This window comes from Oncorhynchus tshawytscha, linkage group LG13 (assembly GCF_018296145.1).
Source record: "Oncorhynchus tshawytscha isolate Ot180627B linkage group LG13, Otsh_v2.0, whole genome shotgun sequence".
Classification (NCBI taxonomy): domain Eukaryota; kingdom Metazoa; phylum Chordata; class Actinopteri; order Salmoniformes; family Salmonidae; genus Oncorhynchus; species Oncorhynchus tshawytscha.
In genome coordinates this window covers 79,013,984-79,040,817 of record NC_056441.1, presented here as the reverse complement: position 1 = coordinate 79,040,817, position 26,834 = coordinate 79,013,984, and the positions used below count along the sequence as shown (strand labels likewise).

The following is a 26,834-nucleotide window of genomic DNA, read 5'->3' as shown; positions in this document are numbered from 1 at the left end:
TTAACAGTCAAATGGCCTTGAAATAGAAGCTGTTTTTCAGTCTCTCGGTCCCAATTTGATGCACCTGTACTAACCTCACCTTTTGGATGGTAGCGGTGTGAACAGGCAGTGGATCGGGTGGTTGTTGTCCTTGATTATCTTTTTGGCCTTCCTGTGACATCGGTTGCTGTAGGTGTGGAGGGCAGGTAGTTTGTCCCCGGTGATGCGCTGTGTAGATCGTACCATCCTCTGGAGAGCCTTGCTGTTGTGGGCGGTGCAGTTGCCGTACCATGTGGTGATACAGCCCAACAGGATGCTCTCAATTGTGCGTCTGTAAAAGTTTGTGAGGGTTTTAGGTGACAAGCCAAATTTCTTCAGCCTCCTGAGGTTGAAGAGGCGCTGTGGTGCCTTCTTCACCACACTGTCTGTGTGGGTGGACCATTTCAGTTTGTCCATGATGTGTATGCCAAGGAACTTAGAACGTTCTACTTTAAGTCCAAAAATGGATGTAGTAACTACAGATTTCCTCTTTAAGTTCATAAAAAGTGTAAGAGTTTAAGAATGTGTCCATTGGGCCAATGGATGTAATTTTTTTCAGCATGAATTAGATTGTGTAATAAATGCACTATTTTTATTCCATAGGCTGGGATCTGCACTATGCAGCTGTTGCATGAGCGCATTTTTCACTGGCTGTCCACTGGTTTCAGAAACAATGATTGACAGAGTGCAGTGGTCTATGGTACTGCATCTCAGTGCAAGAGGTGTCACTACAGTCCCTGGTTCGAAACCAGGCTGTATTACAACCGGACGTGATTGGGAGTTCCATAGGACAGTGCACAATTGGCCCAGTGCCATCCGGGTTTGGCCATCATTGTAAATAAGAATTTGTTCTTAACTGACTTTCCTAGTAAAATAAAAATAGGCAGCTTCAACCTCTTGAATTCAACCATTTTTGGATTCAAATTTACATTTAAATATGTGAACAGACATCCACAACAAATCCTTAAGGCGCAAATAGCTAAATGAGAGAGCAGCAGTGTGATTCACATTTATGGGCTATGTAGATATCAGTAATTAGTGATATCTGTATCACCGTAGACAACACCACTGCTGTCATCCTTTACCTCCAAGCGTTTATTCAAGTTGGCTAATCTTTGGATGCTGACAGCAGTCACACCATTGGAAGACATGGCTTGAACTGTAGCCTACAAAAGCCTGTTCCTGCTCTTTTCCCGCGGTCCATCAAACACATTTGTTGTATCATCATAGTGGTCTTCACAGGCATCATTGTGCCTTTTTTCAATGCTGATTTGAATGTCTTGAGAAAACAGAAGTGTCAAAGAACTTTTCCCAAAAACATCCTTCCTGAATTTAAAAGTAATCCTGGAAGTAATCATCCAGTTTTTCAAAAGTATGCTAGCTAGCTAGCTACACAATGGACCATAATCACAATTGATGATGTTACTACCCTGCATGAATCTGCAGGTAGCTAACCACCAGGTTCTATTGCTATTACTAGTCAAGCAACTGTGTTTGAGATACAAAGAATAAGATCATACACATAACGTTAGCTAGCGACCCAGCCAGCTAACGTTAGCTCACAGTGAGGGTGACCTTGAGATGGTGATACGACACCCTGTCATGTCTCTGATGGAGCAGAATCACCAGCTCCGCCCCTCAAAAACGGTTTAAATCACTCTCAATGGTCGGGTCATGCATGGGTGGGCTGGAAAACAGTCACTCACTCTCACTCTCTCGCCCTCTCTCGCCTTCTCTCTCTCTCGCCTGTTCTCTCCCTCTCACTGTCACTCTCTCGCCTGCTCTCTCTCTCTCTCTCGCACTCTCTCGTTCCCCACTATCTCACTCTCTCTCTCTCTTCCTCTGCGCTTTGGAACAAGGGAGAGAGGGAGAGAATGAGAGCGATAGAGAGGGGGAGACCGAGCGAGAGAGAAGGAAGGAGAGAGGTTAAGAATGAAAATGAGAATCTTTGAGAAGAGTGAGAGAGAAAAATATCTTCAGGTTATTTCATGCAGTTAATTCTTGATCACTGTTCCTCTTTATTTATCTGAGGGAAAGACCTTTAACCTGTCGATAAACCACTGAAATTACAGCTGTGTGGTGTGTGTAGGTGTCTGGGTTAGGGTGTGTAGGTGTCTGGGTTAGGGTGTGTGTAGGTGTCTGGGTTAGGGTGTGTGTAGGTGTCTGGGTTAGGGTGTGTGTAGGTGTCTGGGTTAGGGTGTGTGTGTAGGTGTCTGGGTTAGGGTGTGTGTGTAGGTGTCTGGGTTAGGGTGTGTGTAGGTGTCTGGGTTAGGGTGTGTGTAGGTGTCTGGGTTCGGGTGTGTGTAGGTGTCTGGGTTAGGGTGTGTGTAGGTGTCTGGGTTAGGGTGTGTGTAGGTGTCTGGGTTAGGGTGTGTGTAGGTATCTGGGTTAGGGTGTGTGTGTAGGTGTCTGGGTTAGGGTGTGTGTAGGTGTCTGGGTTAGGGTGTGTGTAGGTGTCTGGGTTAGGGTGTGTGTGTAGGTGTCTGGGTTAGGGTGTGTGTAGGTGTCTGGGTTAGGGTGTGTGTGTAGGTGTCTGGGTTAGGGTGTGTGTGTAGGTGTCTGGGTTAGGGTGTGTGTGTAGGTGTCTGGGTTAGGGTGTGTGTAGGTGTAGGTGTCTGGGTTAGGGTGTGTGTAGGTGTAGGTGTCTGGGTTAGGGTGTGTGTAGGTGTAGGTGTCTGGGTTAGGGTGTGTGTGTGGGTGGCCAAGTGGATTTGGGTGTATATTAAATAATAATAGAGTAATGGAAGGTAATGTCTAATGCCTCTGTCTACTGAATAACTCTCTCCTCTGTCTACTGAATAACTCTCTGTCTACTGAATAACTCTCCCCGCTGTCTACTGAATAACTATCTCCTCTGTCTACTGAATAACTCTCTCCTCTGTCTACTGAACAACTCTCTGTCTACTGAATAACTCTCTCCTCTGTCTACTGAATAACTCTCCCCTCTGTCTACTGAATAACTCTCTCCTCTGTCTACTGAATAACTCTCTCCTCTGTCTACTGAATAACTCTCTGTCTACTGAATAACTCTCTCCTCTGTCTACTGAATAACTCTCCCCTCTGTCTACTGAATAACTCTCTGTCTACTGAATAACTCTCTCCTCTGTCTACTGAATAACTCTCTGTCTACTGAATAACTCTCCCCTCTGTCTACTGAATAACTCTCTCCTCTGTCTACTGAATAACTCTCTCTCTGTCTACTGAATAACTCTCTCCTCTGTCTACTGAATAACTCTCTCCTCTGTCTACTGAATAACTCTCCCCGCTGTCTACTGAATAACTATCTCCTCTGTCTACTGAATAACTCTCTCCTCTGTCTACTGAACAACTCTCTGTCTACTGAATAACTCTCTCCTCTGTCTACTGAATAACTCTCCCCTCTGTCTACTGAATAACTCTCTGTCGACTGAATAACTCTCTCCTCTGTCTACTGAATAACTCTCTGTCTACTGAATAACTCTCTCCTCTGTCTACTGAATAACTCTCCCCTCTGTCTACTGAATAACTCTCTGTCTACTGAATAACTCTCCCCTCTGTCTACTGAATAACTCTCTCCTCTGTCTACTGAATAACTCTCTCCTCTGTCTACTGAATAACTCTCTCCTCTGTCTACTGAATAACTCTCTCCTCTGTCTACTGAATAACTCTCTCCTCTGTCTACTGAATAACTCTCTCCTCTGTCTACTGAATAACTCTCCCCTCTGTCTACTGAGGCCAACAGACCTGCTGACTTATTCATTAGCTCACAAGGTCAGGAATAAAACCACAATACCACAGTACATCTCACTGCACCTTCTCTCTTTCCATCATTCTCTGCATCACATCTCAATGTCTCTCTATCTCCATCACTCTCTATCTGTCATGCCCTGATCTGTTTCACCTGTCCTTGTGCTTGTCTCCACCCCCCTCCAGGTGTCTCCCATCTTCCCTACTTATCCCTTGGGTATTTATACCTGTGTTTTCTGTCAGTCTGTACCAGTTGGTCTTGTTTGTTCAAGTCAACCAGCGTTTTGTCCCTGCTATTCCCCAGTCTCTCTTTATCTCATCCTCCTGGTTTTGACCCTTGCCTGACCTGACTCTGGATTCCCAACCTCTTCCTGACCTGACCATGGGCCTGCCTGCCGTCGTGTACCTTGGCCCCACTACTCTGGATTATCGACCCCTGCCTGCCTGACCTGTCGTTTGCCTGCCCCTGTTGTTGCAATAAACATTGTTACTTCAACACAGTCTGCACTTGGGTCTTACCTGAAACCTGATACTATCTCCATGTCTCTCTATCTCCATGTCTCTCTATCTCCATGTCTGTCTATCTCCATGTCTGTCTATCTCCATGTCTCTATATCTCCATGTCTCTTTATCTCCATCTCTTTCTATCTTCATGTCATACTACTCGCCAATGTTTACTAGTGAATAAAGTTGACGAACTCAGAGTGAGGATCTCCTTACAGAGGGACATCACATTCTGAGACTTGACGGATTATATACAACCAGCACGGTTTACAGTTCATCGAGTGGATAAGAAGCGGGCTCTCTCTGGCAAGAACAAAGGCTGTGGTGTCTGCTTTTTAACCAATAACAAGTGGTGTGATGGGGAAAACGTACAGGAACTTGCGAGCTTCTGCTCTCCCGACTTGTCGACTCATCAAATGTCAGCCATTTGACCTTCCGAGAGAGTTCTCAGTGATTAATGCCACGGCTGTGTACATCCCGCCCCAGGCCGATACGAAGAATGCTGTCAACGACCTTCATTGGACATTGAACAAATTGGAGACGCGTACCCTGAGGCAGCATTAACAAAAGGCATTTGAGTTCCGTGCTCCCCAATTATTATCAACACATTAACTGTAACTCGCCAAAATTATTCACGTCTTTTCGACAAGGGTCCTTTTGGCAAGTCACCATCACTACTCCATCACTACTGTGGACAACTACAAATACCTAGGTGTCTGGTTAGACTATAAACTCTCCTTCCAGACTCACATTAATCATCTCCAATCCAAAATTACATCTAGAATCGGCTTTCTATTTCGCAACAAAGCCTCCTTCACTCACGCTGCCAAACATACCCTCGTAAAACTGACCATCCTACCGATCCTCGACTTCGGTGATGTCATTTACAAAATAGCCTCCAACACTCTACTCAACAAATTGGATGCAGTCTATCACAGTGCCATCCGTTTTGTCACCAAAGCCCTATTTCCTACCCACCACTGCGACCTGTATGCTCTCGTTGGCTGGCCCTCACGTCATACTTGCAGCCAAACCCACTGGCTCCAGGTCATCTTCAAGTCTTTGCTAGGTAAAGCCCTGCCTTATCTCAGCTCACTGGTCACCATAGCAGCACCCACCCATAGCACGCGCTCCAGCAGGTATATCTTACTGGTCAACCCCAAAGCCAATTCTTCCTTTGGCTGCCTTTCCTTCCAGTTCTCTGCTGCCAATGACCGGAACGAACTGCAAAAATCACTGAAGCTGGAGAATCATATCTCCCTCACTAGCTTTAAGCACCAGCTGTCAGAGCAGCTCACAGATCACTGCACCTGTACATAGCCCATCTGTAAATATCCCATCCAACTACCTCATCCCTAAACTGTATGTATTTGTTTATTTTGCTCCTTTGTACTCCAGTATCTCTACTTGCACATTCATCTTATCATAGCCTATCGTAAGCTATCATAGCCTGTAACAACATGTGATAGCCTGTTGTAAACTATCATAGCCTGTAATATCATGTCATAGACTATTGTAAAGTATCATAGCCTGTAATAACGTGTGCTAGACTGTTGTAATCTATCATAGCCTGCAACTATGTGTGACAGCCAGTTGTAAGCTATCATAGCTTACAATAGGCTATGAAACAATATTGCAGGCTATCATAGCCTATAATAACGTGGCATAGCCTATTGTAAGCTATCATAGCCTGCAATTATGTGTGATAGCCTGTCATAAGCTATAAAAGCCTATAATAACGTGCTATAGCCTGTCATTAGCTATCAAAGCCTATAATAACGTGCTATAGCCTGTCATTAGCTATCAAAGCAAAGACAGAGCCACAAGAACGATATAAGACAGCAGGGGAGCGTTATGGGAACATTAGTCATGGACAACAATCCAGTGCACTCTATTGATTGCTTCATGAAATACTGTGTGTGTGCGTGTGTGTGTGTGTGTGTGTGTGTGTGTGTGTGTGTGTGTGTGTGTGTGTGTGTGTGTGCGTGTGTTCAAATGATAGTATTACTCCTGAAAATGGAGCTTTCAAGTCATTCTAGGTAATTGTCGTGTTGTTTTGTGTCTGATGATAACCACAACAGTGAGTTATGTATCTGGTTGGTTTTAACGATCTCTACTGAATGATACACTATTAAGAAATGAGTAAAAAGAGCATCAAGCACTAAGGCAGGATAGATTATTAAGAATACATTTTATTATGTCTAATCAGAACACAGTCCGCTCACACACACACAAACACACACACAGAGTACTTAGCTATAAGGACAACCCCCTCACATCCAAAAGATCAAAATACTTTTCTCCCTGTGCAGAGGAGACAATAATTCTAGACCACCTACCATGTGCGTGTGCATGTGTGTGTGTGTGTGAGCGTGTGTGTGTGCATGATTGTGAGGTTGAACAGAAGTGGAATGCAGAAACACTATAGCGTGACAATTTATTCCAATTCACTCTGCATCTCCACCCAAATCAACTTATCTACAGGGACTGTTTCTCTCTCTCTCTCAGTGCATGCTGGGAGTGCTTTTGGAATCTGAGTGTTTGGTGTGGAGTTCGATCGCCTGTGTTTTCTTTTTGTTTCCTTTTCTTGGTGGTTTTCCTTTTTTGAGGCATGATTAAGGTTATCATTACTGAAATGTTTTGTGGTGAAACTAGGTATATTGCATTTCTTGTTGGAATTGCCCTGGATTTGGTGGGGATGGCGACCCACATGGGGACGCCATCCCTGTCACTTTGACACGGCTTCAGGTGTGTTACTGAAGCTACTGTCACTGTGGATGAGTTTCTGGTTGCCATAGGAGACAAGGTAGGCTATGAAAATGTTGCTTATGCATCGCAAATAAATTAAGCGTAAAAGAGTGCTTTTAAGCACTCGCCTTGGAGGGCAGTTCGATCACGTTTCCACAATGTCTGTGCTCACGTGGCCGTGGTTACTGACTTGGCAGAGGTTTGTATGAAATGCAATTATCTAATTTAGAAGGCTAAAATCACATTGCTATCTTCACAAAAGTGTTCCTATATTTATCATATAACATTTAGATGACATTCTGACGTATACATTATGAAAGCTCTTAAAGTTACAATGTTTCCATTATACTGTCTTTAATAATGGTCAGTTAAAGTGTCTTATCTGTGGTTACCAATATAAGGTTAGTTAAAGTGTCTTATCTGTGGTTACCAATATAAGGTTAGTTCAAATGTATTGTTGGTAGTTACCAGTATAAACAGGTTAGTTAAAGTGTTTTGTTGGTAGTTACCAATATTACCAAACAGGTTAGTTAAAGTGTCTTGTTGGTAGTTACCAATATTAACAAACAGGTTAGTTAAAGTGTCTTGTTGGTAGTTACCAATATTAACAAACAGGTTAGTTAAAGTGTCTTGTTGGTAGTTACCAGTATAAACAGGTTAGTTAAAGTGTATTGTTGGTAGTTATCAATAGAAACAGGTTAGTTAAAGTGTCTTGTTGGTAGTTACCAGTAAAAACAAACAGGTTAGTTGAAGTGTCTTGTTGATATTTACCAGTATAAACAGGTTAGTTAAAATGTCTTGTTGGTAGTTACCTGTATAAACAGGTTAGTTCAAATGTCTTGTTGGCAGTTACCAGTATAAACAGGTTAGTTAACATGTCTTGTTGGTAGTTACCAGTATAAACAGGGTAGTTAGCATTTCTTGTTGGTAGTTACCAGTATAAACAGGTTAGTTAACATGTCTTCTTGGTAGTTACCAGTATAAACAGGTTAGTTAAAATGTCTTGTTGGTAGTTACCAGTATAAGCAGGTTAGTTCAAATGTCTTGTTGGTAGTTACCAGTATAAACAGGTTAGTTAACATGTCTTGTTGGTAGTTACCAGTATAAACAGGTCAGTTAAAATGTATTGTTGGTAGTTAACAGTATAAGCAGGTTAGTTAAAATGTATTGTTGGTAGTTACCAGTATAAACAGGTTAGTTAAAATATCTTGTTGGTAGTTACCAGTATAAACAGGTTAGTTAACATGTCTTGTTGGTAGTTACCAGTATAAACAGGTTAGTTCAAATGTCTTGTTGGTAGTTACCAGTATAAACAGGTTAGTTAAAATGTCTTGTTGGTAGTTACCAGTATAAACAGGTTAGTTAAAATGTCTTGTTGGTAGTTACCAGTATAAACAGGTTAGTTAAAATGTCTTGTTGGTAGTTACCAGTATAAACAGGTTAGTTAACATGTCTTGTTGGTAGTTGCCAGTATAAACAGGTTAGTTAACATGTCTTGTTGGTAGTTACCAGTATAAACAGGTTAGTTCAAATGTCTTGTCGGTAGTTAACAGTATACGCAGGTTAGTTAAAATGTCTTGTTGGTAGTTACCAGTATAAACAGGTTAGATAAAATGTATTGTTGCTAGTTACCAGTATAAACAGGTTAGTTAACATGTCTTGTTGGTAGTTACCAGTATAAACAGGTTATTTAACATGTCTTGTTGGTAGTTACCAGTATAAACAGGTTAGTTAACATGTCTTGTTGGTAGTTACCAGTATAAACAGGTTAGTTAACATATCTTGTTGGTAGTTACCAGTATAAACAGGTTAGTTAACATGTCTTGTTGGTAGTTACCAGTATAAACAGGTTAGTTCAAATGTATTGTTGGTAGTTACCAGTATAAACAGGTTAGTTAACATGTCTTGTTGTTAGTTACCAGTATGAACAGGTTAGTTAACATGTCTTGTTGGTAGTTACCAGTATAAACAGGTTAGTTAACATGTCTTGTTGGTAGATACCAGTATAAACAGGTTAGTTAAAATGTTGTGTTGGTAGTTACCAGTATAAACAGGTTAGTTAACATGTCTTGTTGTTAGTTACCAGTATAAACAGGTTAGTTAACATGTCTTGTTGGTAGTTACCAGTATAAACAGGTTAGTTAACATGTCTTGTTGGTAGTTACCAGTATAAACAGGTTAGTTAAAATGTCTTGTTGGTAGTTACCAGTATAAACAGGTCAGTTAACATGTCTTGTTGGTAGTTACCAGTATAAACAGGTTAGTTAACATGTCTTGTTGGTAGTTACCAGTATAAACAGGTTAGTTAAAATGTATTGTTGGTAGTTACCATTATAAACAGGTTAGTTAAAATGTCTTGTTGGTAGTTACCAGTATAAACAGATTAGTTAACATGCCTTGTTGGTAGTTACCAGTATAAACAGGTCAGTGAAAATGTATTGTTGGTAGTTAACAGTATAAGCAGGTTAGTTAAAATGTCTTGTTGGTAGTTACCAGTATTAACAGGTTAGTTAAAATGTCTTGTTGGTAGTTACCAGTATAAACAGGTTAGTTAACATGTCTTGTTGGTAGTTACCAGTATAAACAGGTTAGTTAACATGTCTTGTTGGTAGTTACCAGTATAAACAGGTTAGTTAACATGTCTTGTTGGTAGTTACCAGTATAAACAGGTTAGTTAACATGTCTTGTTGGTAGTTACCAGTATAAACAGGTTAGTTAACATGTCTTGTTGGTAGTTACCAGTATAAACAGGTTAGTTAAAATGTATTGTTGGTAGTTACCAGTATAAACAGGTTAGTTAATATGTCTTGTTTGTAGTTACCAGTATAAACAGGTTAGTTAAAATGTCTTGTTGGTAGTTACCAGTTTAAACAGGTTAGTTAACATGTCTTGTTGGTAGTTACCAGTATAAACATGTTAGTTAAAATGTCTTGTTGGTAGTTACCAGTATAAACAGGTTAGTTCACATGCCTTGTTGGTAGTTACCAGTATAAACAGGTCAGTTAAAATGTATTGTTGGTAGTTAACAGTATAAGCAGGTTAGTTAAAATGTCTTGTTGGTAGTTACCAGTATTAACAGGTTAGTTCAAATGTCTTGTTGGTAGTTACCAGTATAAACAGGTTAGTTAACATGTCTTGTTGGTAGTTACCAGTATAAACAAACAGAGAAATGCAGATAATGCAGTTTATGCGATCAAAGGTACAAGGCCTTTGTAGACAACTGCACAGCCAGGCCAATAATGGACATAACACACACTCTCACATGTCGTGTTGCTCTAATGCAATACATTTTCAATTGGAATGTAATAAATATAGCCCCTCTCCCTCCTTCTGGGGAGCCTGGGTAATCTCCTTCACATTTAAAGAAGAATCAAAGCTTCCCTCTTCTTTTACTCTCTCTCTCCCTCCCATTCTCTCTCTCTTGCTTTCTCTCTCTTGCTTGCTCTCTCTCTCTCTCCCTCTCTCTCTCTCTCTCTCTCTCTCTCTCTCTCTCTCTCTCTCTCAAATAAAACAAACAAAATAAACCAGCAACACTGCCTCTTTCATACACTTTGATATTCTCTCTTAGGGAGAGGGAGATAAACAGAGAGATCGTGAGGGGGAGATGAAAGAGTGCACTCATGTTATGTTACCTTTTGTTCTGGTGGTGGTTAAATTGGTTTGATTGTTAATTGCTTTGACTGTGTTGTTGCTCTCACTGTGGTGCCAATGAAGCAAAGCCTCAAAATAGAGAGCCTCAATATACTGTGTCTCTGTTTACTGCACTCTTAGAGAAAACAATGCTATCTAGACCCTAAAAGGGGTCTTTGGCTGTCCCCGTAGGAGAAACCTTTGAATAACTATTTTTGGTTCCAGGTCTAACCCTTTTGGTTCGAGGTCAAACCCTTTTGGTTCCAGGTCTAACCCTTTTGGCTCCAGGTCTAACCCTTTTGGTTCCAGGTCTAACCCTTTTGGTTCCAGGTCAAACCCTTTTGGCTCCAGGTCTATCCTTTTTGGTTCCAGGTCTATCCCTTTTGGTTCCAGGTCTAACCCTTTTGGTTCCAGGTCTAACCCTTTTGGCTCCAGGTCTAACCCTTTTGGTTCCAGGTCTAACCCTTTTGGTTCCAGGTCTAACCCTTTTGGCTCCAGGTCTAACCCTTTAGGTTCCAGGTCCAACCCTTTTGGCTCCATGTCTAACCCTTTTGGTTCCAGGTCTAACCCTTTAGGTTCCAGGCCTAACCCTTTTGGTTCCAGGTCTAACCCTTTTGGCTCCAGGTCTAACCCTTTTGGTTCCAGGTCTAACCCTTTTGGTTCCAGGTCTAACCCTTTTGGTTCCAGGTCTAACCCTTTTCGGTTCCATGTAAAACATTTTGTTCTAAGAGTGTGTACTTTATTATCTATTAGTAACCACATTTAGTTTTCAACCTTGCACCTATGATTTTCCCTCTATTTTCTCTCACCCCCTCTTTCTTTCCCTCCTTCTCCTCTCAGGTCTCTGTCGGGGCGTATAGTGGGGGGCGTGTGGTGGTTCTTCACTCTCATCATCATCTCGTCCTACACGGCCAACCTGGCTGCCTTCCTCACAGTGGAGAGGATGGTGTCGCCCATAGAGAGTGCTGAGGATCTGGCCAAGCAGACGGAGATCGCCTACGGAACACTGGACTCGGGCTCCACCAAGGAGTTTTTCAGGGTGAGGACACACACACAAGCTTGCACATACACAAACACACACACACGTGTGTGTATGTGAATAGTTAGGCCTGGCAGTAGCAGACAGAGTGTGCATCTGTGAGCAGCGTTAGCATCATCAACATAACGAGCAGGCGGAAATCTGTGGAGGGTGAAGAATCTATTTACTGTGTGAGGGATTCATCACTATTAATTGTGTGTGTGAGTGTGTGAGTGTGTGAGTGTGCGCGTGTGTGTTGGTGTGCGCGCGTGTTGGTGTGCGTATGTGTGTGTTCGCGCGCGCGTATGGATTTTTCCCCACTGATTTCTTAAAGCCACAACATTGAAAATGTTGGCCAGAGAGAGAGAAAGAGAGAGAGAGCGAGAGAGTGGGGGGAGGCTCACTAGTTCGGACAGAAGTCACTGACAATATCATGGCATAGATGTCTGTCATACCCAAGCAAATCCCAGCGAGGCACACACACTGACCTCTCTACTCCAGGCTGTGGCTCATTGGCTAACGCTAAGGCTTATGGTGTTCCTAAAGGACAGAGGGAATAACACTTCATAACAGACAGAGAGAAAAAGACAGGATAAAAACAAGCGAGAATCGACGGTTATGGAGAATGACAATTTGTTCCCCAGCTTGTTATTTTCATTCTTCACTACACCAAGCAGACACACAAACATACGCGCACGCACACACGCACGCGCACGCGCGCGCACGCACGCGCACGCACGCACACACACACACACACACACACACACACACACACACACACACACACACTACAGAACACTAAAATCAAGCATGAAGTTGTGTGTACAACAGGGTCTGTTCTACACTATTACACTGTCCACTATTACACTGTCCACTAGCAGTTGGTTCTACACTATTACACTGTCCACTATTACACTGTCCACTAGCAGTTGGTTCTACACTATTACACTGTCCAATATTACACTGTCCACTATTACACTGTCCACTAGCATTTGGTTCTACACTATTACACTGTCCACTATTACACTGTCCACTAGCAGTTGGTTCTACACTACTACACTGTCCACAATTACACTGTCCACTATTACACTGTCCACTAGCAGTTGGTTCTACAATATTACACTGTCCACTATTACACTGTCCACTATTACACTGTCCACTATTACACTGTCCACTAGCAGTTGGTTCTACACTATTGCACTGTCCACTTGCAGTTGGTTCTACACTACTACACTGTCCAATATTACACTGTCCACTAGCAGATGGTTCTACAATATTACACTGTCCACTATTACACTGTCCACTAGCAGTTGGTTCTACACTATTACACTGTCCACAATTACACTGTCCACTATTACACTGTCCACTAGCAGTTGGTTCTACACTATTACACTGTCCACTTGCAGTTGGTTCTACAATATTACACTGTCCACAATTACACTGTCCACTATTACACTGTCCACTAGCAGTTGGTTCGACACTATAACACTGTCCACAATTACACTGTCCACTATTACACTGTCCACTAGCAGGTGGCTCTACACTATTACACTGTCCACTAGCAGTTGATTCTACACTATTACACTATCCACTAGCAGTTGGTTCTACACTACTACACTGTCCACAATTACACTGTCCACTATTACACTGTCCACTAGCAGTTGATTCTACACTATTACACTATCCACTAGCACTTGGTTCTACACTATTACACTGTCCACTATTACACTGTCCACTATTACACTGTCCACTATTACACTGTCCACTAGCACTTGGTTCTACACTATTACACTATCCACTATTACACTGTCCACTGGCAGATGGTTCTACAATATTACACTGTCCACTATTACACTGTCCACTATTACACTGTCCACTAGCAGTTGGTTCTACACTATTACACTGTCCAATATTACACTGTCCACTATTACACTGTCCACTAGCAGTTGGTTCTACACTATTACACTGTCCAATATTACACTGTCCACTATTACACTGTCCACTAGCAGTTGGTTCTACACTATTACACTGTCCACTAGCAGGTGGTTCTACACTATTACACTGTCCACTAGCAGTTGATTCTACACTATTACACTGTCCACTATTACACTGTCCACTAGCAGTTGATTCTATACTATTACACTATCCACTAGCAGTTGGTTATACACTACTACACTGTCCACAATAACACTGTCCACTAGCAGTTGGTTCTACAGTATTACGCTGTCCACTAGCAGATGATTCTACACTATTACACTGTCCACTAGCAGTTGGTTCTACAGTATTGCACTGTCCAACATTACACTGTCCACTAGCAGGTGGTTCTACACTATGACACTGCCCACTATTATACTGTCCCCTGGCAGTTGGTTCTACACTATTATGCTGTCCATTAGCAGATGATTCTACACTATTACACTGTCCACTATTACACTGTCCACTATTACACTGTCCAATATTACACTGTCCACTATTACACTGTCCACTAGCAGTTGGTTCTACACTATTACACTGTCCACTTGCAGTTGGTTCTACAATATTACACTGTCCACAATTACACTGTCCACTATTACACTGTCCACTAGCAGTTGGCTCTACACTAATACACTGTCCACTATTACACTGTCCACTAGCAGTTGGTTCTACACTATTACACTGTCCATTAGCAGTTGATTCTACACTATTACACTATCCACTAGCAGTTGGTTCTACACTACTACACTGTCCACAATTACACTGTCCACTATTACACTGTCCACTAGCAGTTGATTCTACACTATTACACTATCCACTAGCACTTGGTTCTACACTATTACACTGTCCACTATTACACTGTCCACTAGCACTTGGTTCTACACTATTACACTATCCACTATTACACTGTCCACTGGCAGATGGTTCTACAATATTACACTGTCCACTATTACACTGTCCACTATTACACTGTCCACTAGCAGTTGGTTCTACACTATTACACTGTCCAATATTACACTGTCCACTATTACACTGTCCACTAGCAGTTGGTTCTACACTATTACACTGTCCAATATTACACTGTCCACTATTACACTATCCTCTAGCACTTGGTTCTACACTATTACACTGTCCACTTGCAGTTGGTTCTACAATATTACACTGTCCACAATTACACTGTCCACTATTACACTGTCCACTAGCAGTTGGTTCGACACTATTACACTGTCCACAATTACACTGTCCACTATTACACTGTCCACTAGCAGGTGGCTCTACACTATTACACTGTCCACTAGCAGTTGATTCTACACTATTACACTATCCACTAGCAGTTGGTTCTACACTACTACACTGTCCACAATTACACTGTCCACTATTACACTGTCCACTAGCAGTTGATTCTACACTATTACACTATCCACTAGCACTTGGTTCTACACTATTACACTGTCCACTATTACACTGTCCACTATTACACTGTCCACTATTACACTGTCCACTAGCACTTGGTTCTACACTATTACACTATCCACTATTACACTGTCCACTGGCAGATGGTTCTACAATATTACACTGTCCACTATTACACTGTCCACTATTACACTGTCCACTAGCAGTTGGTTCTACACTATTACACTGTCCAATATTACACTGTCCACTATTACACTGTCCACTAGCAGTTGGTTCTACACTATTACACTGTCCAATATTACACTGTCCACTATTACACTGTCCACTAGCAGTTGGTTCTACACTATTACACTGTCCACTAGCAGGTGGTTCTACACTATTACACTGTCCACTAGCAGTTGATTCTACACTATTACACTGTCCACTATTACACTGTCCAATATTACACTGTCCCCTAGCAGGTGGTTCTACACTATTACACTGTCCACTAGCAGTTGATTCTACACTATTACACTGTCCACTATTACACTGTCCACTAGCAGTTGATTCTATACTATTACACTATCCACTAGCAGTTGGTTATACACTACTACACTGTCCACAATAACACTGTCCACTAGCAGTTGGTTCTACAGTATTACGCTGTCCACTAGCAGATGATTCTACACTATTACACTGTCCACTAGCAGTTGGTTCTACAGTATTGCACTGTCCAACATTACACTGTCCACTAGCAGGTGGTTCTACACTATGACACTGCCCACTATTATACTGTCCCCTGGCAGTTGGTTCTACACTATTATGCTGTCCATTAGCAGATGATTCTACACTATTACAGTGTCCACTATTACACTGTCCACTAGCAGTTGGTTCTACACTATTACACTGTCCACAATTACACTGTCCACTATTACACTGTCCACTAGCAGTTGGTTCTACACTATTACACTGTCCACTTGCAGTTGGTTCTACAATATTACACTGTCCACAATTACACTGTCCACTATTACACTGTCCACTAGCAGTTGGCTCTACACTAATACACTGTCCACTATTACACTGTCCACTAGCAGGTGGCTCTACACTATTACACTGTCCACTAGCAGTTGATTCTACACTATTACACTATCCACTAGCAGTTGGTTCTACACTACTACACTGTCCACAATTACACTGTCCACTATTACACTGTCCACTAGCAGTTGATTCTACACTATTACACTATCCACTAGCACTTGGTTCTACACTATTACACTGTCCACTATTACACTGTCCACTAGCACTTGGTTCTACACTATTACACTATCCACTATTACACTGTCCACTGGCAGATGGTTCTACAATATTACACTGTCCACTATTACACTGTCCACTATTACACTGTCCACTAGCAGTTGGTTCTACACTATTACACTGTCAATATTACACTGTCCACTATTACACTGTCCACTAGCAGTTGGTTCTACACTATTACACTGTCCAATATTACACTGTCCACTATTACACTGTCCACTAGCAGTTGGTTCTACACTATTACACTGTCCACTAGCAGGTGGTTCTACACATTATTACACTGTCCACTAGCAGTTGATTCTACACTATTACACTGTCCACTATTACACTGTCCACTATTACACTGTCCCCTAGCAGGTGGTTCTACACTATTACACTGTCCACGAGCAGTTGATTCTACACTATTACACTGTCCACTATTACACTGTCCACTAGCAGTTGATTCTATACTATTACACTATCCACTAGCAGTTGGTTATACACTACTACACTGTCCACAATTACACTGTCCACTAGCAGCTGGTTCTACAGTATTACGCTGTCCACTAGCAGATGATTCTACACTATTACACTGTCCACTAGCAGTTGGTTCTACAGTATTGCACTGTCCAATATTACACTGTCCACTAGCAGGTGGTTCTACACTATGACACTGCCCACTATTATACTGTCCCCTGGCAGTTGGTTCTACACTATTATGCTGTCGATTAGCAGATGATTCTACACTATTACACTGTCCACTATTACACTGTCCACTATTACACTGTCCAATATTACACTGTCCACTAGCAATTGGTTCTACACTATTACACTGTCCACTATTACACTGTCCACTATTACACTGTCCACTATTACACTGTCCAATATTACACTGTCCACTAGCAGTTGGTTCTACACTATTACACTGTCCACTATTACACTGTCCACTAATACACTGTCCACTAATACACTGTCCACTATTACACTGTCCACTATTACACTGTCCACTATTACACTGTCCAATATTACACTGTCCACTAGCAGATGATTCTACAATATTACACTGTCCACTATTACACTGTCCACTATTACACTGTCCACTATTACACTGTCCACTATTACACTGTCTACTATTACACTGTCCACTATTACACTGTCAATATTACACTGTCCACTATTACACTGTCCAATATTACACTGTCCACTATTACACTGTCCACTATTACACTGTCCAATATTACACTGTCCACTATTACACTGTCAATATTACACTGTCCACTATTACACTGTCCACTATTACACTGTCCACTATTACACTGTCCACTATTACACTGTCCACTATTACACTGTCCACTATTACACTGTCCACTATTACACTGTCCACTATTACACTGTCAATATTACACTGTCCACTATTACACTGTCCAATATTACACTGTCCACTATTACACTGTCCAATATTACACTGTCCACTATTACACTGTCCACTATTACACTGTCCACTATTACACTGTCCAATATTACACTGTCCACTATTACACTGTCCACTATTACACTGTCCACTAGCATTTGGTTCTACACTATTACACTGTCCACTATTACACTGTCCACTATTACACTGTCCACTAGCATTTGGTTCTACACTATTACACTGTCCACTATTACACTGTCCACTAGCATTTGGTTCTACACTATTACACTGTCCACTATTACACTGTCCACTAATACACTGTCCACTATTACACTGTCCACTATTACACTGTCCACTAGCAGTTGGTTCTACACTATTACACTGTCCTCTAGCAGTTGGTTCGACACTATTACACTGTCCAATATTACACTGTCCACTATTACACTGTCCACTAGCATTTGGTTCTACACTATTACACTGTCCACTATTACACTGTCCACTATTACACTGTCCACTAGCAGATGATTCTACACTATTACACTGTCCACTAGCAGATGATTCTACACTATTACACTGTCCACTAGCAGTTGATTCTACACTATTACACTGTCCACTAGCAGATGATTCTACACTATTACACTGTCCACTAACAGGTGGTTCTACACTGTCCACTAGCAGATGATTCTACACTATTACACTGTCCACTATCAGTTGGTTCTACTCTATTACACTGTCCAATATTACACTGTCCACTAATACACTGTCCACTAATACACTGTCCACTATTACACTGTCCACTATTACACTGTCCAATATTACACTGTCCACTAGCAGATGATTCTACAATATTACACTGTCCACTATTACACTGTCCACTATTACACTGTCCACTATTACACTGTCCACTATTACACTGTCCACTATTACACTGTCCAATATTACACTGTCCACTATTACACTGTCCACTATTACACTGTCCACTATTACACTGTCCACTATTACACTGTCCACTATTACACTGTCCACTATTACACTGTCCAATATTACACTGTCCACTATTACACTGTCCAATATTACACTGTCCACTATTACACTGTCCACTATTACACTGTCCACTAGCATTTGGTTCTACACTATTACACTGTCCACTATTACACTGTCCACTATTACACTGTCCACTAGCATTTGGTTCTACACTATTACACTGTCCACTATTACACTGTCCACTAATACACTGTCCACTATTACACTGTCCACTATTACACTGTCCACTAGCAGTTGGTTCTACACTATTACACTGTCCTCTAGTAGTTGGTTCGACACTATTACACTGTCCAATATTACACTGTCCACTATTACACTGTCCACTAGCATTTGGTTCTACACTATTACACTGTCCACTATTACACTGTCCACTATTACACTGTCCACTAGCAGATGATTCTACACTATTACACTGTCCACTAGCAGATGATTCTACACTATTACACTGTCCACTAGCAGGTGGTTCTACACTATTACACTGTCCACTAGCAGTTGATTCTACACTATTACACTGTCCACTAGCAGATGATTCTACACTATTACACTGTCCACTAGCAGGTGGTTCTACACTGTCCACTAGCAGATGATTCTACACTATTACACTGTCCACTATTACACTGTCCAGTAGCAGTTGGTTCTACACTATTACACTGTCAATATTACACTGTCCACTATTACACTGTCAATATTACACTGTCCACTATTACACTGTCCACTAGCAGTTGGTTCTACACTATTACACTGTCCACTAGCAGTTGGTTCTACACTATTACACTGTCCACTATTACACTGTCCCCTAGCAGTTGGTTCTACTCTATTACACTGTCCACTATTACACTGTCCAATATTACACTGTCCACTATTACACTGTCCAGTAGCAGTTGGTTCTACACTATTACACTGTCCAATATTACACTGTCCACTATTACACTGTCCAATATTACACTGTCCACTATTACACTGTCCACTAGCAGTTGGTTCTACACTATTACACTGTCCACTATTACACTGTCCACTATTACACTGTCCAATATTACACTGTCCACTATTACACTGTCCCCTAGCAGTTGGTTCTACTCTATTACACTGTCCACTATTACACTGTCCACTATTACACTGTCCACTATTACACTGTCCATTAGCAGTTGGTTCTGAATGCCCTGTGAACAGCAGCTGCAGATGATCATCAATATTTCAGGACCAGTGATCATTGCAGCTAATAGATGAATAGATGGATGGATGGACAGATGAATGGATGGGTGGGTGGTTGGGTGGATGAATGGATGGATCACTAACCCTAAAGCTCACCTCTACCACATTCTCTCTGCCCTTTGTTCTCTTAGAGGTCAAAGATTGCTGTATATGAGAAGATGTGGTCCTATATGAAGTCTGCTGAGCCCTCTGTCTTCGCGAAGACCACAGCGGAGGGCGTAGCTCGTGTCCGCAAGTCCAAAGGGAAGTACGCTTTCCTCCTGGAGTCCACCATGAATGAGTACACCGAACAACGCAAGCCCTGCGACACCATGAAGGTTGGAGGCAACCTGGACTCCAAGGGATATGGCATTGCCACACCTAAAGGCTCACAGCTAAGGTGGGTGGAGTAGTATAACGATGGTAGTCCCCAACTCAACTGTTGTTATGGTATTCCACCTACCCTGGTGTGCCTTTTTTATGGATCAATTAATAGTGTCTTAGTCTGGTATTTGTCTGGTCTATGTCTTGTCTCTCTCTCTCCCTCCATTTCTCTCCCTGTCTGTCTCTCTCTTTGTTACTTTATTTCTCTCCCTCTCCCTCTCTGTCTCCTTCTCCCTCTCTGTCTCCCTCTCCCTCTCTGTGTCCTTCTCCCTCTCTGTCTCCTTCTCCCTCTCTACCTCCTTCTCCCTCTCTGCCACCTACTCCCTCTCCGTCTCCCTCTCCTTCTCCCTCTCCGTCTTCTTCTCTCGCTCTGTCTCCTCTCTCTGCCTCTCTCCCTCTCTGTCTCCTTCTCCCTCTGCCTTTCTCCCTCTCTGTCCTCTTCTCCCTCTCCCTCTCCTTCTCCCTCTCCGTCTCCCTCTCCGTCTCCTTCACTGCCTCCTTCTCCCTCTCCTTCTCCCTCGATGTCTCTCTCTCTCCCTCCATTTCTCTCCCTGTCTGTCTCTCTCTTTGTTACTTTATTTCTCTCCCTCTCTGTCTCATTCTCCCTCTCCGTCTCCTTCTCCTTCTCCCTCTCCGACTCCTTCACTGCCTCCTTCTCCCTCTCTGTCTCCATCTCTGTCTCCTTCTCCCTCTCCTTCACTGCCTCCTTCTCCCTCTCCTTCTCCCTCTCTGTCTCCTTCTCCCTCTCCGTCTCCTTCTCCTTCTCCCACTCTGTCTCCATCTCTGTCTCCTTCTCCCTCTCCTTCACTGCCTCCTTCTCCCTCTCCTTCTCCCTCTCTGTCTCATCTCTGTCTCCTTCTCTCTCTCTGTATGACTCTCTCCCTCTCTGTCTCCTTCTCCCTCTCTGTCTCCTTCTCCCTCTCCGTCTCCTTCTCCGTCTCCTTCACTGCCTCCTTCTCCCTCTCCATCTCCGTCTCCATTTCTGTCTCCTTCTCCCTCTCTGTCTCCTTCTCCCTCTCCTTCTCCTTCTCCCTCTCCTTCTCTCTCTGTGTCTGACTCTCTCCCTCTCCGTCTCCTTCTCCCTCTCTGTCTCCTTCTCCCTCTCTGTCTCCTTCTCCATCTCCGTCTCCTTCTCCCTCTCCGTCTCCTTCTCCCTCTCTTTCTCCCTCTCCGTCTCCTTCTCCCTCTCCGTCTCCTTCTCCTCTCCTTCTCCCTCTCCCTCTCTGTCTCCTTCTCCCTCTCTGTCTCCCTCTCCCTCTCTGTGTCCTCTCCCTCTCTACCTCCTTCTCCCTCTCTGCCACCTACTCCCTCTCCGTCTCCCTCTCCTTCTCCCTCTCCGTCTTCTTCTCTCGCTCTGTCTCCTCTCTCTGCCTCTCTCCCTCTCTGTCTCCTTCTCCCTCTGCCTTTCTCCCTCTCTGTCCTCTTCTCCCTCTCCGTCTCCTTCTCCCTCTCCGTCTCCCTCTCTCTCTCCTTCACTGCCTCCTTCTCCCTCTCTGTCTCTCTCTCTCCCTCCATTTCTCTCCCTGTCTGTCTCTCTTTGTTACTTTATTTCTCTCCCTCTCCCTCTCTGTCTCCTTCTCCCTCTCTGTCTCCTTCTCTCTCTCTGTCTCCTTCTCCCTCTGCCTCTCTCCCTCTCCGTCTCCTTCTCCTTCTCCCTCTCCGACTCCTTCACTGCCTCCTTCTCCCTCTCTGTCTCCATCTCTGTCTCCTTCTCCCTCTCCTTCACTGCCTCCTTCTCCCTCTCCTTCTCCCTCTCTGTCTCCTTCTCTCTCTCTGTATGACTCTCTCCCTCTCTGTCTCCTTCTCCCTCTCTGTCTCCTTCTCCGTCTCCTTCACTGCCTCCTTCTCCCTCTCCATCTCTGTCTCCTTCTCCCTCTCTGTCTCCTTCTCCCTCTCCTTCTCCTTCTCCCTCTCCTTCTCTCTCTGTGTCTGACTCTCTCCCTCTCCGTCTCCTTCTCCCTCTCTGTCTCCTTCTCCATCTCCATCTCCTTCTCCCTCTCCGTCTCCTTCTCCCTCTCCGTCTCCTTCTCCCTCTCCGTCTCCTTCTCCCTCTCCGTGTCCTTCTCCCTCTCCATCTCCTTCTCTCTCTCTCTGTCTGACTCTCTCCCTCTCCGTCTCCTTCTCCGTCTCCTTCTCCCTCTCTGTCTGACTGTCTCCCTCTCTGTCTCCTTCTCCCTCTCTGTCTCCTTCTCCCTCTCTGTCTCCTTCTAACTCTCTGTCTCCTTCTCTCTCTCAGTCTGACTCTCTCCCTCTCTGTCTGACTCTCTCCCTCTCTGTCTCCTTCTCCCTCTCCATCTCCTTCTCTCTCTCTCTGTCTGACTCTCTCCCTCTCCCTCTCCGTCTCCTTCTCCGTCTCCTTCTCCCTCTCTGTCTCTGTCTCCCTCTCTGTCTCCTTCTCCCTCTCTGTCTCCTTCTCCCTCTCTGTCTCCTTCTAACTCTCTGTCTCCTTCTCTCTCTCAGTCTGACTCTCTCCCTCTCTGTCTGACTCTCTCCCTCTCTGTCTCCTTCCCCCTCTCCGTCTCCTTCTCCCTCTCCTTCTCCCTCTCCATCTCCTTCTCTCTCTCTGTCTCATTCTCTCTCTGCCTCTCTCCCTCTCCTTCTCCCTCTTTCTCTCTCCCTCTCTGTCCTCTTCTCCCTCTCCGTCTCCTTCTCCCTCTCCGTCTCCTTCACTGCCTCCTTCTCCCTCTCCTTCTCCCTCTCTGTCTCTCTCTCTCTCCCTCCATTTCTCTCCCTGTCTGTCTCTCTCTTTGTTACTTTATTTCTCTCCCTCTCCCTCTCTGTCTCCTTCTCCCTCTCTGTCTCCTTCTCTCTCTCTGGCTCCTTCTCTCTCTGCCTCTCTCCCTCTCTGTCTCCTTCTCCCTCTGCCTCTCTCCCTCTCTGTCCTCTTCTCCCTCTCCGTCTCCTTCTCCCTCTCCGTCTCCCTCTCTGACTCCTTCACTGCCTCCTTCTCCCTCTCCTTCTCCCTATCTGTCTCCATCTCTGTCTCCTTCTCTGTCTCCTTCATGGCCTCCTTCTCCCTCTCCTTCTCCATCTCTATCTCCTTCTCCCTCTCCGTCTCCTTCTCGAACTCTGGCTCCTTCTCTCTTTCTGTATTACTCTCTCCCTCTCTGTCTCCTTCTCCCTCTCTCCTTCTCCCTGTCTCATCTCCTTCTCACTCTCCGTCTCCTTCTCCGTCTCCTTCACTGCCTCCTTCTCCCTCTCCATCTCTGTCTCCATCTCTGTCTCCTTCTCCCTCTCTGTCTTCTCCTTCTCCTTCTCCCTCTCCTTCTCCCTCTCTGTCTCCTTCTCCCTCTCTGTCTCCTTCTCTCTCTCAGTCTGACTCTCTCCCTCTCTGTCTGACTCTCTCCCTCTCTGTCTCCTTCCCCCTCTCCATCTCCTTCTCCCTCTCCTTCTCCCTCTCCTTCTCCCTCTCCGTCTCCTTCTCTCTCTGCCTCTCTCCCTCTCCTTCTCCCTCTTTCTCTCTCCCTCTTTGTCCTCTTCTCCCTCTCCGTCTCCTTCTCCTTCTCCCTCTCCATCTCCGTCTCTTTCACTGCCTCCTTCTCCATCTCTGTCTCCTTCTCCCTCTCTGTCTCCTTCTCCGTCTCCTTCTCCATCTCCTTCTCTCTCTGTGTCTGACTCTCTCCCTCTCCATCTCCTTCTCCCTCTCTGTCTCCTTCTCCCTCTCTGTCTCCTTCTCCCTCTCCGTTTCCTTCTCCCTCTCTGTCTCCTTCTCCCTCTCTGTCTCATTCTCTCTCTCTGTCTCATTCTCTCTCTCTGTCTGACTCTCTCCCTCTCTGTCTCCTTCTCCCTCTCCGTCTCCTTCTCCCTCTCCGTCTCCTTCTCCGTCTCCTTCTCCCTCTCTGTCTGACTGTCTCCCTCTCCTTCTCCTTCTCCCTCTCCGTCTCCTTCTCCCTCTCCATCTCCTTCTCCATCTCCGTTTCCTTCTCTCTCTCTGTCTGACTCTCTCCCTCTGTCTGACTCTCTCCCTCTCTGTCTCCTTCTCCTTCTCTGTCTCCTTCTGCCTCTCTGTCTCCTTCTCCCTCTCCGACTCCGTCTCCTTCTCCCTCTCCGTCTCCTTCTCCCTCTCTGTCTCCTTCTCCTCTCTGTCTCCTTCTCCCTCTCTGTCTCCTTCTCCCTCTCCGTCTCCTTCTCCCTCTCTGTCTGACTCTCTCCCTCTCTGACTCCTTCTCCCTCCCTCCCTGTCTATTTTGTGTTCAGGTATTTAATGCTTGTTAGCTCCATTGCTCTGTTGTATTGCTGTCTGTCCGTCTATCCACCTGTCCCTCTCTCTCCATTTCTCTTCTTTCACTCACTCTTTCTTTTGACAGGGCCACTGATCAGGTAAAGTGTCCACTCATTTGGTGTCTTGACTGTCTCATTCCTTCATTCTCAGAGTGTTATGTAGATACTATCTGTTTTTGGACTGAGACCGATTGTGATTGAAGTTACTAATGGTGATGCCGTGGAGAGAGGCGGAGCACCTTGGCATTGCCATGACTCCCAGAGCCACCCGGGGGAATTTATAGACACACAGGAAACAGGATGTTGAAGGGCCTGGCCAACGGGGGGAACAAAAAGCAGAAAATTATCAAATTATTTCATAACACCCCAAAATGCAGATAAAATCAATCAAATCGATCAAAAGAAACAAATTCCCACAATCCAATTAATTTATGATGCCCTGAAACACTAAAATCCATACATTTGTAGTGTGTGTGTGTGTGTCTATAGCAGCAGGACTACTGACACCTTTCTATAATGTTCCTATAACTTCCCCCTGTGCACCTTGCAAAGAAGTCCTCCCACTCCCCTGCACCTTTACCAGGGTTCCTTTTCCACTCAGATAAATGAAGGTTTTCTGTTTCCGAGGGAAAAGTGACAGCCAGTGGATGATGGTCCCCACCTGGCCCCCTTACTATTCTGGGACTATCGACTGCTGTCTATGGCTTCTCCTGATCATGGGAAAACCTACGGGAGAGAGCATGTCAGGCAAGAGCCCCTGCTCACGGCAAGCCATTCACAGCACTGATTTGACATGATGATTTTGATAAAGATTATTATTAATAGTAAGATATGTAGTTAATTCATATGATAATATGTATGAGAGATGTCTATGTAGCATCATTCCTTTTCCCATACCCTTCTTATGATGGTGATATGTTCCATGGCTTGTAGCCCACCCAAGATAACTCTCTCTCTCTTTCTCTCTCTTTCTCTAGCTGTCTATCTGTCTGACTCTCTGTCTGTTGGACTGTCTGTTTGCATTGGGCCAGATGGGCCAGTAACTGAAAGGTTGAACAATCTGTCGATGTGCCCTTGAGCAAGGCACTTAACCCTAGTATGCTCCAGGGGAGCTGTACTACTATGGCTGACCATGTACATCAACACATTTCACTGCACCTATCTAGTGATGTGACAATAAAACATATTTTGTATATATAAAGTCATGCACGCAAACACACGCTCCTTGGTATACATACTCCCTGGCAAAAAGACACAAACGGAAGAGTGAAGCAATGAGGCGAAGCAAACTGATGACAGCAGCTGAGAGAGAAAAGGAGAGACAGAAGAGAGATGAGCGAGAAGAGAGAGAGAAGAGAGAGAGGAGAGGAGAGAGAGAAGACAAAAGAGAGGAGATAGGAGAGAGAATAGAGGGAAGAGAGCAGAGAGTGAGGAGAGAGTGCGGAGAGAGAAAAGAGGGAAGAGAGGAGAGAGAGAAGACAAAAGATAGGAGATGGGAAGAGAGCGAAGAGAGAGAAGAGAGGAGAGGAGAGGTGTTAGCTCCGTGTCATCAGGGACCAAAACAACAGCAGCAGGGTGTTAGCTCCGTGTCATCAGGGACCAGAACCCCAGCAGCAGGGTGTTAGCTCTGTGTCATCAGGGACCAAAACAACAGCAGCAGGGTGTTAGCTCCGTGTCATCAGGGACCAGAACACCAGCAGCAGGGTGTTAGCTCTGTGTCATCAGGGACCAGAACACCAGCAGCAGGGTGTTAGCTCCGTGTCATCAGGGACCAGAACTCCAGCAGCATGGTGTTAGCTCCGTGTCATCAGGGACCAGAACACCAGCAGCAGGGTGTTAGCTCCGTGTCATCAGGGACCAGAACACCAGCAGCAGGGTGTTAGCTCCGTGTCATCAGGGACCAGAACACCAGCAGCAGGTTGTTAGCTCTGCATCATCAGGGACCAGAACACCAGCAGCAGGGTGTTAGGTCTGTGTCATCAGGAACCAGAACACCAGCAGCAGGGTGTTAGCTCTGCGTCATCAGGGACCAGAACACCAGCAGCAGGGTGTTAGGTCTGTGTCATCAGGGACCAGAACACCAGCGCCAGGGTGTTAGCTCCGTGTCATCAGGGACCAGAACACCAGCAGCAGGGTGTAGCTCCGTGTCATCAGGGACCGGAACACCAGCAGCAGGGTGTTAGCTCCGTGTCATCAGGGACCAGAGCAACAGCAGCAGGGTGTTAGCTCCGTGTCATCAGGGACCAGAACACCAGCAACAGGGTGTTAGCTCCGTGTCAT

At 44.4% G+C, this 26,834-nt stretch overlaps 1 protein-coding gene across 4 annotated transcripts in view; it reads left to right on the top strand.

The window, feature by feature from the left end:
• LOC112267285 (glutamate receptor, ionotropic, AMPA 4a) overlaps positions 1-26,834 on the top strand; it is a 154,393-nt gene that overhangs the window by 114,963 nt on the left and 12,596 nt on the right. For all 4 annotated transcript variants that reach the window (XM_042296395.1, XM_042296392.1, XM_042296394.1 and 1 more), the window contains exons 14-15: positions 11,467-11,665; positions 20,102-20,349. In XM_042296395.1, the coding sequence (XP_042152329.1) occupies positions 11,467-11,665; positions 20,102-20,349 (447 nt within the window). The remainder of the gene's footprint in view (positions 1-11,466; positions 11,666-20,101; positions 20,350-26,834) is intronic.